A 20,814-nucleotide genomic window follows, 5' to 3' on the forward strand; every position below is an offset into this window, starting at 1 on the left:
TACATCCACAGGTACACCTCCAATTGACTCAAATTATGTAAATTAGCCCATCAGAAGCTTCTAAAGCCATGACATAATTTTCTGGAATTTTCCAAGCTGTTTAAAGGCACAGTCAACTTAGTGTATGTAAACGTTTGACCCACTGAAATTGTGATACAGTCAATTATAAGTGAAATAATCTGTAAACAATTGTTGGAAAAATTACTTGTCATGCACAAAGTAGATGTCCTAAACGACTTGCCAAAACTGTAGTTTGTTAACAAGACATTTGTGGAGGGGTTGAAAAAATAGTTTTAATGACTCCAACCTAAGTGTATGTAAACGTACGACTTCAACTGTATATATATATCGTTTATGTTCATCAGATGGGTGTAAATAGAAGTGATGAAATATGGAGTATAACTGGAGAATATATAGCATTAGCTGTCTCTTTGTCCAACTGCTAACTAACTGGATGTTGTACAATGAAAAGGACAAGTTAACACATTCATATATGTTGATAAAGCTTATTACGGTTCAGAAGTTAGGGAGCATTGGAATATTTTCACCAAGGAGGAGCAGCTGCTGCTTTAGCTAATGGGGATCCGAATAAAATGCTAAAATACTAAACAGCTAAGCTGAAGTGAGCCCACATTTTGATGAATAGATAACATATAATGTCTTACCACTGAATGGATACAATGTAGAAGAAAACAATGGACTCATATATAGCCAGTATCAAAACAGATGAACACACAAATAACTGTGCCACAGCTTGTGCTGACACAGTTAAAAAAATGTAAGTGGCAATGTACAATCATCTACATGCTGTTAATATTTTATGGCTAGCCCCTCTGAACCTGTGCAGTACATTGCTATTTTGTATAGCAAGGCAAAGTAGGAGAGAAAAAGATGGGGAGCATGGAGGAGAAATGGAAAGACAGAGTGATGGGGGAAGAGAAGACCGGACCATGGGAACGAGAGAGAGAGGGAGATAAAGGATAAAGGAGAGAGTGAAGGGGTAGGAGAGAGAGTGAGAGGGGAAAAACACGAGTATGCACTGGATTGGATGGTGGTTAATTTGGAAGTCAGCATGGTACACAGAACACTTGGCCCATTTTACAGCACTGTACTGTACTCCCATCCGCTCCCATCCCACAGGTCATTTGCATACTTCATAACAGATGAAGACAGATGGAGATGACCGTTTTATCAAGGTTATCCTATCCTCCAAACTCCTAAAACCCTCTTTATCTCGCCTCTGTTGACAGAATATTAGGCTATTAACACAATTGCTACATAGCGAAGGGAAATATGAAAACACTGGAGTGGTGATGTGAATGTCAGAGGAGCAAACGACCAATGACAATGTTGTTGTCAATTGACACTTTCATTTATTTGAGTGAAACAATATTAATACAAACAGTACAGGGCTGTTTTGTTGTTAACAAACAACAAAAAACGTACCTAGACAAAAAAACTAAAAAACAACTTAACGTTTACATACATTTTCACAAACATGAATGACATCACACTTGCTCAGACCCACATGTTCCCACGGTATTGTCACAGGCCGGCTCATAGCCTGTGACAAAAATGAGGGGACACGAACAACAGGTATAGGCCAATTAAAAAGGTTCTTTATTCTAAACAAAACTATTAACTTAAACTAAGAAAAAGGAATGAGGTGTGGAAGTATCATAATGTAAGGTGTATGTAAAGTGCATGGGTGCATGAATATGTGTGTGTGAATATGACTGAATGAAAACTATGCAAAACTACAAAGGAACAAACAAAACAGGATCATACCTGGAGGAGCAGAGAGAGAGAGATTAGTGAAGCAGCAGTTTAAATACCCTGAGCCCAGGTGACTCCAATCACTAACGACCCTCCTCTGCCTGCAGGAGGAACCGCCCCCTGCACTGCAGAGGAGGGGCCAGGACAGTATCCACACTCAATGTTGTTTGTAATGCTTGTAGGACTCTGCCCCATATGACTTTAAATTGTGTTATGTTGTTTCTGTCAGTAGACAGATTTTTTCAATATTTAAATCATAAAGCGTTTGATTCTTCCATTCTCTTAACGTTGGAGTATGGTTTGACTTCCAGTATTTAAGTAATAGCTTCTTCAATATAAGTGACAAAAATAATATTGTCCAACCCATTGGGAATCTCACCACACTCACACATGCCATGTCTTGACATATGCAGGGGTGATGAAATTCCAATGATCCATCCATCTGAACTCTAACAACAAAATCTACATTATGACATACAATACCAACAAAAAGTCTACCTCCCTGACCAGATCTCTAGTTCACATGTATGTAGAATGAAATGTGGCATAGAGTACAGTTGCATACAGTACAGTACATAGACAGTCCACACTGTCCCCAGGGACAGAGAGCAGTATTATCCTTTGTCTGTATGATTAGTCCTTTGGCCATCATTGTTATAGATATAGCTATAGAACTACACTTCCTCCATTTCAGACCCTCAGTCTGACTCCCTGTACCTTCAGTGGCAACCTACTGTATTCCCTATGGGCCGTGGTCAACAGTAGTACACTATATAGGGAATAGGGTGCCATTTGGGATGCTACCCTCAATTCTAACAGGAATCACACGCTCAAGGCCACATGTCCGGGGAAAAGAGGTGAGGCCGCAGTGGTTGCAATTTGTAGACGTGCCAACTGACAGTCTCCAAATATGACACACCATCCCAACCATTCCCACAAGGAAGTCTGAGAGTTCCCTCCAAATGGCACCCTATTCCCTACAGTGCACTAATTTTGTCCAGGGCCTCTGGTTGAAAGTTGTGCACTATAAAGGGAATAGGGTGCATTTGGGACGAGCACTGAATGTGACTTCAGTCATCAATCAAATCATACATCCGCTTTTTTTCTTTCTCCTTCCGGGCCAAAGGTGCTGGTGTGTATTACTGCACAGCATCACAGAAAGGAAACAATGGCCATTTATAGAACACAAAGAGGACTTCAGTAAAACTAACTAGTCATATTACTGTACAAGGCCCTCCGTGTGTGGATAACAAAGACCTGTCAAATAATTTAACAAGGCCAAGGTTTGCTTGTAATGAATCAAATGGCCACCTGGACTATTTACTATTTACCGTAAGGTAATAACATTTGATTTGATTTGATTTCATAAAATCTCATGTTCAGAAAAATACAACAAGACAACAGCTTTCTAGACAAAGCAGAGCTTACACCAGCCCTGAGTAAAAATGTTAAATTCTACATTGCAGAAATTAATTGTAGGTTTTGTCATTAAATGTATAGGGCCTCTGACATAACATTCAATACCTGTTAAACAAGCAAATATTACTCCTCAGCACTGGGAGAAATCTAGAAAGCTACAGTAAACATAGCATCAGAGAGGTTATAATGTACAGTATAAGTAGTCTCTTACTGTAAAGAGTCTCTTAAAAGGCGTCTGAGGCTTCTATAAGGCTACAAGTTCACAGTCAAAATCTTAAGGATAAAATCCACAATCAGAAATGACATGCATACGGTATTAAAAATAAAATTGGTCAGCCTAAAATGCCCAAAATGCCTCCCCTGGTCAGTGAGCTTTATGATGACATTATTATCATATTATTATTACATTATTATCACATTATGATTACATGAGCTACATATCCTCAAACACACTTTTCAGAAACCTCCTTTACCACATTATCCAGTCTTCCACTAAGCACCCCCCCATCCTCCTCCCCTCTTCCAGTTCTAAAAGTTACCCGCAATGTCACTTGTGTCTGTGGTCTGTGTACAGGGAAGCCATCCAAAACCACCATGGCGCTGCGTTTCTGCTCCGGAACATTTGTTTCCTTTCAGGGGGCAGGAGGACCAACATGCGCCTTCTACTTTTCTACACACACAAAACACACATGAATGTCTCGCCTGCTAGGAGGCCATGCCATGAAGCCTGCTGATCTATTCTGGGTGCCCAGATTGGCACCTGAGATAGTGTCCGTCCCAGATGGAACCCTATTCTCTATATAGTGCACTACTTTTGACCAGGGCCATCATCAAATGTAGTGCACTATATAGCGAATAGGGTACCTTTTGGGACATATCCATAGAGAAGCGCTTGGTTGGTGTCGCTACAAGGATCCCAACTGGTGGCACAACAATGAGTATGGTTGTATTCAATCATATCACTACAGCTGAGAGTGTGTATGGTGTAGTGTTGATGGACTATAGAAATGATAGATACCAGCAGCACACTGCCGGAAACATGGAAACAATCCTAAACGGAGGCTCATATACAAAAATGTACACTGAACAAAAATATAAACGCAGCATGTAAAGTTTTGGCCGATGTTTCATGAGCTGAAATCCATACGCACAAAAAGCGTATTTTTCTCAAATTTGTTTAAATCCCTGTTAGTGAACATTTCTCCTTTGCCAAGATAATCCATCCACCTGACAGGTGTGGCATATCAAGAAGCTGATTTAACAGCATGATCATTACACAGGTGCACCTTGTGCTGGGGACAATAAAATGCATCTCTAAAATGGGAGCTTACAATTGGCATACTGACTGCAGGGATGTCCACCAGAGCTGTTGCCAGAGAATTAAATGTTAATTTCTTTACTATAAGCCACCTACAACGTTGTTTTAGAGAATTTGGCAGTACGTCTAACCGGCCTCACAACCGCAGACCACATGTAACCACGCCAGCCCAGGACCTCCAGATCCGGCTTCTTCACCTGCGGGACCATCTGAGATCAGCCACCCGGATAACTGATGAAACTGTGGGTTTGCACAACTGAAGAATTTACGCACCAACTGTCAGAAACTGTCTCAGGGAAGCTCATCTGCGTGTCCGCTGTCCTCACCAGGGTCTTGACCTGACTGCAGCTCATCATTGTAACAGACTTCAGTGGGAAAATGCTCACCTTCGGTGGCCACTGGCACGCTGAAGAAGTGTGCTTTTCACAGATGAATCCTGGTTGCAGCTGTACAGGGCAGATGACAGACAGTGTGTATGGCGTAGTGTGAGTGAGCGGTTTGCTGATGTCAACGTTGTTAACAGAGTGCCCCATGGTGGCGTGGGGTTATGGTTTGGGCAGGCATAAGATACAGACAACAAACACAATTGAATTTTATCGATGGCAATTTGAATACACAGAGATATCGTGATGAGATCCTGAGGCCCATTGTCGTGCCGTATATCACCTCATGTTTCAGCATGATAATGCACAGCCCCATGTCGCAAGGATCTGTACACAATTCCTGCAAGCTGAAAATGTCCCAGTTCTTCCATGGCCTGCATACTCACCAGCCATGTCACCCATTGAGCACGTTTGGGATACTCTGCATCAATGTGTACGACAGCATGTTCCAGTTTCCACCAATATCCAGCAACTTCACACAGCCATTGAATGGGAGTGGGGACAACATTCCACAGGCCACAATCAAGAGCCTGATCAACTCTATGCGAACTCGCTGCATGAGGCAAATGGTGGTCACACCAGAAACTGACTGGTTTTCGGATCCATGCCCCTACCTTTTTATTAAGTACTGTATCTGTGACCAACATACAGTATGCATATCTGTATTCCCAGTAATGTGAAATCCATTTTCTTATAAGAACTGTAACTCATTGCATGTTGCATGTTGCGTTTATATTTTTGTTCACTGTATGAATATGTAAGAAAATAAAATGACATTCAGGTGTACTATCAGCCTTAATTCACTTGGATTTCTTTCTGTTTTATAGCAAATACAGCATATTTAGAGACAAAAATGTTCCTCCAGCATTTTCTGAGACTACAATTTTGCTCCAGCCTAATCAGAGACTCAAATGATCCTCCAGCCTAATCAGAGACTCAAATGATCCTCCGGCCTAATCAGAGACTCAAATGATCCTCCGGCCTAATCAGAGACTCAAATGATCCTCCGGCCTAATCAGAGACTCAAATGATCCTCCGGCCTAATCAGAGACTCAAATGATCCTCCGGCCTAATTAGAGACTCAAATGATCCTCCAGCCTAATTAGAGACTCAAATGATCCCCCGGCCTAATCAGAGACTCAAATGATCCCCCAGCCTAATCAGAGACTCAAATGATCCTCCAGCCTAATCAGAGACTCAAATGATCCTCCAGCCTAATCAGAGACTAAAATGATCCTCCAGCGTATTTATAAACTCAAATGTTCCTCCAGCATATTTAGAGACTCAAATGACCCTCCAGCATATTTAGAGACTTAAATGATCCTCCAGCATATTTAGAGACTGAAATGATCCCCCGGCATATTTAGAGACTGAAATGATCCTCCGGCATATTTAGAGACTGAAATGTTCCTCCAGCATATTTAGAGACTGAAATGATCCTCCAGCATATTTAGAGACTGAAATGATCATCCAGCATATTTGGAGACTGAAATGATCCTCCAGCATATTTACAGACTGAAATGTAGAGATAAAATGTTTCTTGTGAGAATGCTTCCCAGTGACACAGTGGGAGTCGAGGAAGATATAATGAGCAACAGAAGCTGATTACCGCCATACATTAGACTGTATAATTATGAGATTTGCATAACGTTAGACGGGTGGGTTCTTCCAAGGAGGATATTTAGGCTGAATCTCTTCATCTTTGCTCCACATTAACACAGATGAAACAGTACAAATATTATCTGTACAATAATTAATGATACAGGTGATGTGAGAGGCAGTCTGGTTGTGGTTAATCTACTGAATGCTAAAATAATCAATAATTTTACAATAATTCCAGTTTAGTCAAACACGGCCAGATCTTTCGTCTAGGTCTACATACATGTACAATATGTAGTACAACACAATAGTGTCAACACTACAATAAAAGCATCATAATCTGATCAACTTCACAGAAATGTATAATATATTATGTTTCTTTGAAATGAGGACAAAAATATACAATGGTAATTGCCTTGTCTTTCTCCCTGAAGGAAATGCAAGCCTATTGGGAGAGAAAGAGCTCAGTTTCCTAGTAATGGGCCACACACATACATCATTTTGCTTTCAGGAAAACCCACTCAGATATGTACATAATGCATTCACACAACACATATCTTGTTAGTGATAATGCAATAGCAGATTGAGGACAGATAATGCCCACACACACAAAATATACACACCGTACACACCATACGCAGACCACACGCAGCTCCTGTACTGTAAAGTGCCAGAGCAACTGCTTTAGTGTTAAATATCAGATGCAAATGAAAAGAGAAAATCTATCATGACTGTAATGTGTCCTGATGGGAGTGGGCTCTCCCCTGTGAGGAGCCAGGCCGGGGGCCGGAAAGAGGCAGGGAGGGAGCAGGGTGATGTATGGAGGAGCTGGATGGGAGGTGAAAAGCGTAGCGAGACAGACAAGGGAGGCGAGGGGAAGAGAGAGGGGGAGGAGGATGGGGGTAACACAGTCCTGCCGCCCGCCAGAATCCTGAGGGCCCAGGGCAAAAGGGGAATAAATGTTGATTAGTGTTGATTTTATCCAACGAGCACCCGGCAACTGACAGTGGGACTAAGCTGCTGCGAAAGGCAACCATTAATCTTAGTCTGGTTTAAGTAGTGTATATTAATTTGTGTCATTTCCACTACGCGGAAAGAGGCCTCTCCCTCTCTGTCTACCTCTCTCCCGCGCTCTCTCTTTCCCTTTTTCAATCTCTCCTGCTCTCTTTCTCTCTCTCTGCTTTCTTTTTCTCCCCCTCTCTTTCCCACTCTCCCTCTTTCCCTCCCTCTCTCCATCTCTCTTGATAAAAGCTCTAGCGTTTGAAGGCTGTGTCGGTGGAGCGGCGCTCTGTCAGCGGTACAGGGGAAGCCTGGAGGTAGCGCCTGCTCGGAGCAGCTCTTAGCAGCAGGGGAGTGTGTAGGAAATGAGATTCAGAGCCCTGCATTAAGGAAAATTAACTCCTGGGGGGTTGGTATGGCAACCACATTCGAAAGTGCCGTTGCATGTTCAATTTAATGTACATAACAAATTTGCGGATTTCAATAAATATTCGAGGAAGCTAGCAGCACACAAAAAAGAGCCAAGGTAGACCACATCTTTACAGAGATCATTATTGAAAAAGGAGTAAAAAAAGCAAGCAGAGTCAGATGTACACCACCATATCCCATCTTACAGCAGTGGATGCTGTGGTCTGTTAATTCTGTCTGGTGAGGCATGAGGGCTAAATCCAACCAGTTATACATTTTATACATTTCATTCACCACAATGACTGGGATATGCTTTATTTTGGAGACCACAAGCGCATAATCTTCATTTTTAATGAATAGCATTTAACATTGCCCTGATGCCGTAACAGGAAAAATGACAGTCATTTTAGTAGCTAGCTCACCAGCCTATGAAAGAGGAATTTGACTTACATGGGTCTTTCCTCTTGTGTTTCTTATTTCTCAGTCCTCGCTGTCTTTCTGTCTTACTCGCTTTCACACGCAACATAGACACTTGCTCCCTGTCATCATCACTGGGATAACATCACAGGAAAACATTGAGGGGGAAAAACAACACCTCAACACGAAAGCGCTAGATCAATTTCACGGTCACCACCATCAGGATTTTTTCCATTTTTTCAGCAGTGGTTGCAAGGGTATGATTAAACAGAGATATTTGGATGATTAAACAGAGAGATAGGAGGGAAACAGCTGTGGAGAACACACACACAGACACACACACAGAGACACACATACATACACACACAGAAACACACACACAGAGACACACATACACACACAGACACACACACACACACACACACACACACACACACACACACACAAACACACATACGCACGCACACACACACACACACACACACACACACACACACACACACACACACACACACACACACACACACACACACACACACACACACACACACACACACACACACACACACACACACACACACACACACACACACACACACACACTCTCTCTCTCTCTCTCTCTCTCTCTCTCTCTCTCTCTCTCTCTCTCTCTCTCTCTCTCTCTCTCTCTCTCTCTATGAATACTGCTGCGTCAGCATAGAGGAGCAGGTTGGATAAAAGACAAAAGCTGTTACTTGTATTAACATCAACACTCCCAGTCAGTGCACTAACAGACAAGGACAGGAGGTGGATGCATATCACTGCGACACAACATTCTATATCTGAGTAGACTTCCTCCTGTTTTGATTCGATGGAAATAAGCTGTTACGCTCAACTCCCGAGTGCCGCAGTGGCCTAAGACACTGCATCGCAGTGCAAGAGGTGTCACTGCAGTACCTGGTGATTGGGTGTCCCATAGGGTGGCACACAACTGGCCCAGCATCGTCTGGGTTTGGCCGGGGTAGGCCGTCATTGTAAATAAGAATTTGTTCTTAACTGACTTGCCTAGTTAAATAAAGGATAAATAAAATGAATAGTTTACATTAGCTCTGAACAGGCCCCGGCCAAGCCTATGCTTGCGTCCCAAATGGCATCCTATTCCCTTTATAGTGCACTATTTTGACCAGGGCCCATAGGGACCATAGTGCACTACATAGTAAATGTTCCCTGCTACTTACAAAAATCATGCTACTAAAGTGACACCAGAGGGATTTAGATAGAGAGCGAACTGATATGTCAATATTAGCCTTTTGACTACCAGCAGTTTGGCATTGGCAATGCACTCTCAAAATAAAACTCATGTGCTAATCTATAAAAAAAAATATATATATACTGTATATACAGTCAAACTGTAAATCCCTATGGGTTTCTATACTACATTGGTGTTCAAAACTAAAAACAGGTTTGCTTCTGCGGATAATGACGGCTAACATAAATTGTTTATATTACGATGGTATGCTGTGGTTTGTATGGTTCTTACTGGACTTAGAGTAAAAATATGCAGATTCCAAGCCATCTGAATGGACTGACAACTCAATGTAGTGTAGTGTAGTGTACTGTATCTCTCTGACTGCGTCCCAATATACGCATCCCAAGTGGTACCCTATTCCCTATATAGTGCATTACTTTTGACCAGAGGCCTATGTGCCCTGATCAAAAGTAATGCACTATATACAGGGAATAGGTCGGCATTTGAGACACATCCTCTGTAATCAGATCTCTGGCTAATTTCACCCGTGTCAAACATTACTCGGCTGCCCTCTGAAAAAAAACTACATTTCACCATTCAAAAAACAACATTACATCACTCCGCTAGTCATTTTTATAAATGGAGCATCCCCAAGGCGTGAAACCTTACACTATTCAAACAAGGCCACCAGAAAACTGGCCTTTTGTTGAGGTTGAGAGAAAAAAAACTAAACAGCCAGTCAGAGCAGCAGGAATGCGTCCCAAATAGCATCCTATTCCCTATATAGTGCACTACTTTTGATCAGGGCACATAGGCCTCTGGTCAAAAGTAATGCACTATATAGGGAATAGGGTGTCATTTGGGACATAACCTACATTTACTGAGCAAGTGTCTCAGTGTCGCAGAGAGGTTATGTTTGACACTGTTGGAGATTTATGATGTTGACGAGGTGTTTATAGAAGTCAATTCATTTTAGCAAATTTTCTTAAGCATCATTTTGGATGATGTCAACAGTTTTCTCATCAAAAGGAGAAGCAAGGTCCTTTAGACCAGTTCCAAAAACCACCTGTGGAAATGTTTTTAAAAGCATGATTAAAACAGATATTTTTTTACAATCCTTTACATTTAGTTTTATAATGTTGTGTTGAAGATATGGTTAGGGTTTAATTACACTTATCTCCCATTTTGCCACATTCATCTCATGATTAATAAAGTTAGAAATATTTTTATAAACATGATGTAAGATTGAGTTGTGTCACATTCTATATTCTATAATGCGTTGAGTTTGCAGAAGGTTAAGGTTTCATGGCGCAGTAGCATTGGAGTCAAATTATTTGGGTGTATTTTTGGAAAGCACCCTGTGCCAATACCTCTTATGACGTGGCTCAGGGTGGATACTTTGTAGCCTACTGTCACAGACAAGACCTTTAACACTGAGTTCAACTTCTCTTTCTTATTCTTCTCACAGTGAACACTAATCCACTTATCCAACAGTAATCTTTGGAGTGTGTGTCAAAATCTATCTGTTTTTAAATGTAATAATCCATACAGGTGAGGTGTAAATCTATTTTTATCAAGTATTGTACACACACACACACACACACACACACACACACACACACCGTACGCCTCTGAGTGAAAAGTAACATTCTTTTAAGTCGAGAAAGACAACCAAAATATGATCGCGATGAAACTAAGCAGTCAAGGATGGAAAAAAGAAACCAGTGTCTGAAATAAGAAAAGAAAAGAAAGATGCCTACCCTGGGTGGAAATAAAGTGTCCCTTCTCCTTTCCTCTGGGGTGCGAGCAGTGCACAGCAGTGTGCTTGTTTATAGTGAGTAGTCGTTCTGCTGGGCACCGATCACTCACCACACCACAGTATCCCAGTACAAATACACAGAGTGGGTCAGGAGTTCAGGAGTTACTCAACGCTGCCTGCCTGTCCTGCCTGCCTGAGCATGGCATTATATTATTTCCTGACGCCCGCAGGTGATGTCAGTTTTTCTAGTACTGGGGACAGTCAGAGACGTAAATTGCGTAGTGGAGATGGAGGGGAGAGATAATCCCGTTTACTAAAACCAAATTCCAAAAAATATATATTTGTAAAAACAAAAAACTGTAAATTAAGGTTTTGAAATAAAAGCTACTTCATTTAATAAAAATAATACTACTAATAAAAAATATATATTTGAATGTACTATATGCAGTTATTATATCAATTCACAGCTCTCAAATGTTGCTATGACAAAATTATACAAATAAATACAAATGGCAAATGATAGTCTTATCAGAAAGAAAAACATATAGGTTACAATGAGCCATTAACAACACAGTTATCCTAAGTGAATATCATGTGGTGTAAAAAACACTCTAGAAATAGCCTTAATGTCTCTGGTGCATTCAGACATATTTAATGGTTAAAAACAAGACAGATTCCAGAGCAGTAGCAGCAGCAGAGGTCTGTGCAGTCAGTGAGTTCTGCTCTGAGCTTTATTTACTTTAAGACCTAACAGAAACCGTGCTCAACTCAACACAGCTTCACTGGGGCTAGTCTGTAGTCTGTACTGTGGCAGGCAGAGTTGTAATAATGTTTAAAAAACAGATATGTTTTTTTACTGAGAGAATCATCATAAGGTTTTTAATACTTTGGCACCCAGACGAGAGGACCCAGTCGAGGTTTCTTTTACAGAGATGTGCTCTAGGCTTCAGCAGCTGACCCTTTTCAAAAATATTTTCAAAACTACCTCTGACAAGTTAATTCTAACACCTTATACAGCAACACTAGAGGGTGGATGAAACGATGTATCATACAGTATATGAAAGGGTAGAGATGTTCAGAACCATGTGCTGTATATACAGTAGTATATCATACATCTATATTCAATTGATATAATGAACTTAATTTCCTTCAAACACAGCAGGTATGTGTAACTAAACCTCCTCTGAGAAGAGGTGGTCAGACTCAAGAGACATTCTCCTTCAGGAGAAACAGAAACCTAGGCTATTGGGATGTTCGGGTCGTAGCCAGCTGAGAGAGATGAGAGAGAAAGCACAGCACTCCCAGACAGGACCAGATCCAAGTGACTTTGTACTCCATGTGGAGACAAACTTTGGATGAACTCTGAAAAACGCCAGGGAGTAACACACTATGCATAACTGTGTCACTCACTCCCCCTCCAAAACCCTACCAAGACAACAGAGAAAGGAAAGAGAGCCAGCAGGCCTCAAAAGGCCCCCTGCTCCCCTTAGACACTGGCCCAATTGAGGGTGCGCTACATGAGGCAGGAGGACTGGGTCGTTCGGGAGTGGAGGTGGAGGGTGGCGGGGGGTTGAACTTCTTTGAAAATGAAAACGTCATGTAAAAGTAGAATTACATACACACAGGGAATAAAATATACAACACAACCCATCACCTCCACACACAGCTCCACAGCAGTGAAGCATGAAGTATGGACCAAGTGAGAGCGGAGAGATAATAAAAAATGATATCTCTTTTATCCTCTATCTATCTATGCCATTTTATTTCATGCACTAATGACTGTGAAACACAGTGGAGTCACCTCCACATCAAACCCAGACAGCGATAGCATCTCAATATTTCACAAGTACAAATTTAAAGGAGTCCTCATTCCACGCCATATCTTAGAACGGGGGCATGATAGAGGAGATATATACACACTATCGCCCCTGAGCAGCTCTGAATTCTATCTGTGCCAATTTCAGAAATGTCAAAGGGAAAAGGGGTTTGTATTCTGGAAAGACGAGGTATGTTATGCCTCTCCCTAAGTCTGATGTCACTACATCTGCTCTTAGTGCAATTATTCTGGCGACAAGGTCTCTCACAACAGCACAGACAAATGGAGAGACACACACAAGTGAATTAAATGAGACACACAGCAGAGAGGTTTGACAGCTAGCACACAAGGGCGAAACATTATGATGAAGACGGTAATTTAGCTTTCAACACTTTCCATCATCACCATCAAACCTTTAGATGTTTGACACTATAATTGGAAAAGATGTTCAATGAAGTAGCACTGACTGTAGCGCTGTGTAATAGCACAAAATGGATTGCACTCCCAAAACATGTGCAAATTGTAAAAACACAGGTCTGAAAAATAGGCCAATTTGTATTTCTCTTCTCAGATAAGAATGTAATTCAAGTCACATTGAAAAACATGCATGCCCTGGCTGCAACAAGTTCATCTATGTGAATGGCTGTGAATTGTAGGCTAAACCGCGCTTTCTCTGAAGATATGAATGAGTCCTACACAGAGCGCATACAATGCCCCCTTTACGTGGGCTTCTGTAGCCGAAGAAGAAGGCACTTTTAGTATATCTAGGTAGTTAGTATGCCTATAGTTTTTCGTTCAAATTGTGTAGGTCTGTATTTGACGTGCATTCAATAGCCCAGTAGGTAACTTTAGAAAACGCATTGGGCCTACCTGTTTTTTCTTTGATTTCACACAAAACGTTGAAGAGAGCAGGCTTCATCCTGTGGCAATTCAAGGCGTGTTTCCTATACAACAACAAAAAGTAACTTCAACAATTCACATCAATCCTAAAAGCGTTAGACTAATAACATAGTTATAATGTTTTTATTGAAGCATGTAGCCTACGACGCAAATGATGTAGACAGGCAAATATGTGATGCAAATGTTGCGGATCACGTCAACCTTTTATTGCTAACCTGCTGTATTTGTATATGCGTGCTTAATCTCGAAAGTAAGATAGCATATGTAATATTTAAAATGACATGTTAATATTTATATTATTATTATTATTATTGGAAGCAAGTAAAGAAAGTAAACTGGAATATATAGCTACTTGTTACTGCCTAAAAATGTAATGCAACACATTTTTATGTTCTGGACTGATTGAGCAACAATAGGGGTACAATAATTTATAAACAGTTTTGAATATGTATTTTTGTTGTTTAGAATGGTTAAGTATTCTCAACAATTATGAAATGTCTTGTTTGTTGTTGAATTTGTATAAATTACAGTCATGTTCATCGCAGTGCAACACAGGACAGTGTAAAAAGGTTGTCCAAAGAGTTTCATTGTATTTTGAAAGATTCCTCTCTGCTGCTCACCCTCCACGGTGAAGGCTAAACACAGCCTACGCGCGCCGCGCGTCAAAGCACTTCGCTTTAGCTTCTGAGTCAACTGGATATCTAATAACTGGATGCAAATGATTTATCTTAAATGACTATGAATGGTCCATTGTATAGCCCATGTAAATAACAAATGATAGTCTATAATAGCGTATTTTAGATTTCTATAAAATGTAGGCTATGCCTTACCAGTTGTTTTATTTTGACTGGAGTGACAGAGAGAGAGAGAGAGAGATGTGCTTGCACAAAAGTTCATCGAAATTATGATGTTGTCAATCAATGTGATGCTGGTTATTTTTATGACAAATCGCATCTACAAACTTGAGATGTCAGATTTGTACGTCGTTGTCAGAATTGTGAAAACACTTTGAATCTACGTTATACGTTATACTGTTGCAATATTATATCATTTCTGGAAATTCAGGAAAACTTTATATGCCCACTATACTAATAATAAGATAACTTCAAAGTTTAAATGTTGTCTGCTGCACTGCGAATGTTATTATTTCTCCAAATGCGCGCTCGCCCGCTTGGGCTCGAATGCGTAATTCTTCTCCATTTCATCAATATAATATTTTTCACTAGAAATCTGACTGACTTGAAATGTCTTATTATCCATCGTAATTTAATGCATACAGTAGTTTGCCACCCATTCCTTGTCCATGTTGACAAGGTAGGCTACTGCGCACATCTGGCACCTTACCTGGCTTGAGCTTCGTCCAGACTTTGATCTGTGATGGTCATTATTTGCTGTAAAATGTCTCCAATGTCCTGTTTTCTCCCATCGCCTTCCGTTCCTCCCGTGCCTTCCATGTGTTGCGACAGGCCGGGGTGCCCTGCCACCCCTACTCCCGCATGAGAGTGCATCAACCGCGGCTGCTCGTCCATTTCTTCCGATCTATTTATAAACTCTCACCTCCGCGTCAATCTCGCAAATGAGAATCCTTGACCAAATTCCGACCTTCCCACCCGGGTTCGGGGTTCCACGTTTTGGTTCGCACTCTCGCGCTCCGGTGTTCTCCAAGACACAGAGTCAGAGGGGAAGCCCTCTTTCTCGCTCTCTCTGCTCTTCCAGCTGGTCTGAAGTTAATCTGAAATCTGATCTGAAATGCTGCCTTGTGCAGATCAGACTGCGTGTAAAAGATAAACAGACTTGAACTACAACTATGAATCTGGACGCTTCTTCCTTTCATGTGTCAGAGCCTGTGTCTTCCCGAAACACAATCCCGTTTTCTCCGAGAGACAGCGCCGTATCTAAGGTGAGTTATGAAAACCTGAATTACAGGCTATTTCGATTCATTCCATCCGCTTGCTTTTGTTGCATACAGTACGGAACGGCAGTCACTGGAAGGCAGCACATAGCGAGAGTATTAAAGTCAGACTCCGCCTACGCGACATGATTGTGAATAGAGACCATTTAGCCCCACCTTGAGGTGCCTCTCGTGAAACGTCAATCATAGCGCTGTGTGAAGGAGCAAAGCTAGGAGATGTGGCCAGCTGTAAGCACTGGGACAGTTCAGAGTGGCAACCATGTGATGGATAGAACCTAAACTACAAATAAATAATAGTGGGTTGACACAAGAGGTCTGGGTAGTTTTCCCCTCTGACCACACAAGCATCAACACTTTCTCTCCACACCAGTCCATTTAATCCTCTGCCTGTTGCCAAGAAGCAGACTTATCCCAGTGCAGTAGCCTACACTAATCAAAACAATCGACCATCTCCTTCATTTAAGGAAAATTATTCTACTGAACACAAATATAAATGCAACATGCAACAATTTCAAATATTTTACTGAGTTAGAGTTCATATAATGAAATGAGTCAATTGAAATAAATTCATGAGGCCCTAATCTATGGATTTCACATAACTGGGAATACAGATATGCATTTGTTGGTCACAGATACCTTAAAAAAGTTAGGGGTGTGGATCAGAAAACCAGTCAGTATCTGGTGTGACCACCATTTGCCTCATGCAGTGCGATACACCTCCTTCACATAGAGTTAATCAAGCTGTTGATTGTGGCGTGTGGAATGTTGTCCCACTCCTCTTCAATGGCTGTGAGAAGTTGCTGGATATTGGCAGGAACTGGAACACGCTGTCGTACACGTCGATCCAGAGTATCCCAAACATGCTCAATGAGTGAGATGTCTGTTGAGTATGCAGGCTCTTGAAGAACTTGGACATTTTCAGCTTCCAGGAATTGTGTACATGTTCTTATGACATGGGGCTGTGCATTATCATGCTGAAACATGAGGTGATGGCGGCAGATGAATGGCACGACAATGGGCCTCAGGATCTCTTCACAGTATCTCTGTGCATTCAAATTGCAATTGATAAAATGCAAATGTGTTCATTGTCCGCAGAGAAATAAGCTTTTTGTGCATTTGGAACATTTCTGGGATCTTTTATTTCAGCTCATGAAACATAGGAACAACAGTTTACATGTTGCGTTTATATTTTTGTTCAGTGTAGGAGTTTGCCACATAAGGTACTTATTTAAAAATGTATGCCAGAGAAGACGAATCCACTTACTCAAGTAGAAAGATCACACTGAAATAGAGGCAAAAATTGTATAACAACATTATTACAATAATAGGCTATTCATATTTAGTTTGATACAATGTAAAATGTGATTTGGAGTAGCCTATAACCATGCTTATTTCAGTGCATATTTACACTTGAATTGTGGTGCATTGAGAATGCACACTGCCCTCACATTGTTTATGTTATTTCAGGTAGGTAGACCTAGATGTTGTTTGTATGTTGCAGGGCTGCGCATGGCTGGGTTTGGCTGGGCGCTCCTAATGTAAGCCGGTGACCCATGGTGCGCAGCCAAGCAGTAAGGCCCATGTGTGTCTGGCCAGGCTGAAAAGTGCCCTTCAGGCCCAGGCAGCACACCACAGGGCTGTGTGCCAAGTGGCACCCTATTTCCTTTATGGGCACAACTTTTAACCAGAGCCCTATGGGGAACAGTTTGCCATTTGGGACTCAGCCTGAATCACAGCCCTCAGTCAATAGTACCACTGTTCCTGTAGCTTTAGTGGGCATACACAGCTGGGGGAGGGGAGGGAGCAGCCAGGCCACTCCAGATCCAAGGCGATATTCAATGTTTGCCCAGGTTCACAGAACGTCGGAAGATGCCTTCAAAACCATCCACTAGGACCAACGGTGAGCGCTATTACCATCAAGAAGGCTTACGGCTTTCTAGGGTGTTGTGGATGGAGATGGTGGATGGGCTTAACCCTGCCAGCTCCAACGGCTGTATGTTCAATCCCAGTGCTAGTGTCACGATCGTTATGAGACGAATGAGTGGACCAAGGCGCAGTGTGGAAAAAAGACATCTTCTTTTAATGAAGAAAAACCAAACACTTATTTAACGAACAAAAACAAACAAACTAAGTGCACACATGCAACATAGAACATAGACAATTACCCACAATCACCTAAAGCCTATGGCTGCCTTAAATATGTCTCCCAATCAGAGACAACAATAAACAGCTGTCTCTGATTGAGAACCAAACCAGGCAACCATAGACTTTCCTAAACCTCTCTACTGAACACAACCCCATACACTATACAAAACCCCCTAAACAATACACACACCCTAAACTAGACAAAACACACAAACATCCCATGTCACACCCTGACCTAACTAAACTAATAAAGAAAATCAATATAACAGAGGCCAGGGTGTGACAGCTAGGCACTCGTTTTTTATTTCTTTTTTAACCCTATCCTAAACCTTAACCTTTACCTTAACCATTTTGGAAGTAATGCCTAAACATAACTGTCGAAATGTGATGTTTACCCCCACCCCCCCTCCCCAAAAAAGACCTTTGAATACTGAAGTCAAACAGTTTCACACTGTGAGATCTTGTTGGAGGAAGAGCCCAGGCTCTTGAGTGTGGATGTTAAGTATGAACAATGCTGTACTATTCAGGAAGCTAGATTTGCACTCAGGTTAAAAAAATAGATTTGTTGGTATGAAATATAATATGTTGTGTGTTCTAAGATGAATGTGCTGTATCATATATATTTTTTTATATAATCACGCCAAGTGTTTTATTTTTATAACAAGAATAACATGAAAAAATATGCACATGAGATGAGCCCATTGGAATACAGCTGTTTAGCATATTGAGTTTGAGCTGTACTGACAGTGACATGTCAGACTCTTTCCCCCACAGTCCCTGGTGAAGCCAGCAAGCTGCAGAGCTGGGTCCTAGCTCTTCCTGTCTGCACACACACACACACACACACACACACACACACACACACACACACACACACACACACACACACACACACACACACACACACACACACACACACACACACACACACACACACACACACACACACACACACACACACACACACACACACACACACACACACACACACACACACACACACTGAAAATACCTGAGGGGGTGTGTGTTTCAGCACCAGACATTTACACTGAGTAACATCTGCTGGGCTCTCTTATCAGCCAAGACATTTAGCTATCTAAACATGTGCTGATGCTATTTTCTGTTATTAAATTCTATTCATGGCCACCAAACACATAAACCAACAAGAAATTACTATTGAATCAAATGAATGATTTAAAGTGTGTTATACGGATTACCTATTGATCCGCCATATAGGTAAAACCACAGTCTTGAAAGACCACATGATCGTACATGCTGCACAAACCAACTGAAATACAATAGAAAATGCTAATAACCCAATTAGCTACATTATTTGCAGTAGTGATCAGTTGTACAATATAAATTGCCATGGCAATGCACTTGTTAATTTCATATGAGACAATATTGCCCTGGCTAATACGATTCTCTGTAATATAATTCCAGTTATTAAAAGTAACGACAGCAGCAGCCTCTAACAGTCCTGTCAAATATCACACCATGGTGCGGGCAGAGCAGCAGGCCTAGCCCCTCACAACTCCTTTTAGAACCATAAAACATTGGATGGGAACTGTTGATCGAGGACGTTCTCTCTAAGGATAGAATACGCCCTATTTCAGTAAAGTGAAGAGGGGCTTTTGCTTTGCTTCTTATCAAGCGAAGCCAGTTCAAACAAGAAACCAGAGTGTTTGCCTCAGCTGATGGCGATAGCTGATATTGCACCAATTAGATTCATCACCCTACATTAATACTGCAGTGGGCTAAATCAGGGTCACACAGAGTGTTTCTTGGTAGTCTTAAACAAAACTTTGAAACAAAAGTGTACACCTCATACACATGGTTATGGGTTTAAAAATACTAATATACATGTACCTGTACCATGTCGGATATATAGAGTTGAAATACATCATATTTTGTGTTTGCATTGCAATGTGGCATTTTATATACACTGAGTTTAGAAAACATTATGAACACCTGCTTATTCCATGACATATACTGTCCAGATGCATGCAGGTGAAAGCTATGATCTCCTATTGATGTAACTGGTTAAATCCACGTCAATCATTGTAGATGAAGGGGAGGAGACAGGTTAAAGAAGGATTTTTAAGCCTTGAGACAATTGACGCATGGATTGTGTGTGTGCCATTCAAAGGGTTAATGGCTAAGACAAAAGATTGAAGTGCCTTTGAACAGGTTATGGTAGTAGGTGCCAGACGCACCGGTTTGTGTCAAGAATGGCAAAGCTGCTGGGTTTTTCACTCTCAACAGTTTCACGTGTGTATCAAAAATGGTCCACCATCCAAAGGACATCCAGCCAACTTGACACAACTATGGGAAGCATTGGAGTCATTATGGGCCAGCATCCCTTTGGAACGTTTTTGACACCTTGTAGAGTCCATGCCCCAATGAATTGAGGCTGTTCTGAGGGCAAAAATGGGTGGGGGTTCAACTCAATATTAGGAAGTTGTTCTTAATGTTTTGTACACTCAGTATACATGTCACGAACGTCGTTGTAAGGATTGTCGGACCAAAGTGCAGCGTGGTATGGGTTCAACATATTTATTTAGTGAACCGGCACAAAAAAAACAATAAAGCACAAACGAAATGTGTGTCACGCCCTGACCTTAGAGATCCTTTTTATGTCTCTATTTTGGTTTGGTCAGGGCGTGAGTTGGGGTGGGCATTCTATGTTTTGTGTTTCTATGATTTTCTATTTCTATGTTTTGGCCGGGTATGGT

At 41.4% G+C, this 20,814-nt stretch overlaps 1 protein-coding gene across 4 annotated transcripts in view; it reads right to left on the minus strand.

Moving 5' to 3' along the window:
* LOC129869567 (pre-B-cell leukemia transcription factor 1-like) overlaps window positions 1-16,070 on the minus strand; it is a 93,060-nt gene extending 76,990 nt beyond the window's left edge. Inside the window, exons 1-2 of one of the 4 annotated variants that reach the window (XM_055944080.1) lie at window positions 15,367-16,063; window positions 13,993-14,066 (exon numbers count right to left, since the gene is read on the minus strand). In XM_055944080.1, coding sequence (XP_055800055.1) covers window positions 13,993-14,066; window positions 15,367-15,551 — 259 coding nt within the window. In that variant the 5' untranslated portion in view covers window positions 15,552-16,063. Of the gene's footprint in view, window positions 1-13,992; window positions 14,067-15,366 lie in introns of all 4 variants that reach the window. The other 3 variants (XM_055944081.1, XM_055944082.1, XM_055944083.1) reach the window with 3 other exon arrangements.
* Between the last annotated feature and the right edge of the window lie 4,744 nt (window positions 16,071-20,814).

The sequence above is a fragment of the Salvelinus fontinalis genome, chromosome 14 (assembly GCF_029448725.1).
Source record: "Salvelinus fontinalis isolate EN_2023a chromosome 14, ASM2944872v1, whole genome shotgun sequence".
Lineage (NCBI taxonomy): Eukaryota > Metazoa > Chordata > Actinopteri > Salmoniformes > Salmonidae > Salvelinus > Salvelinus fontinalis.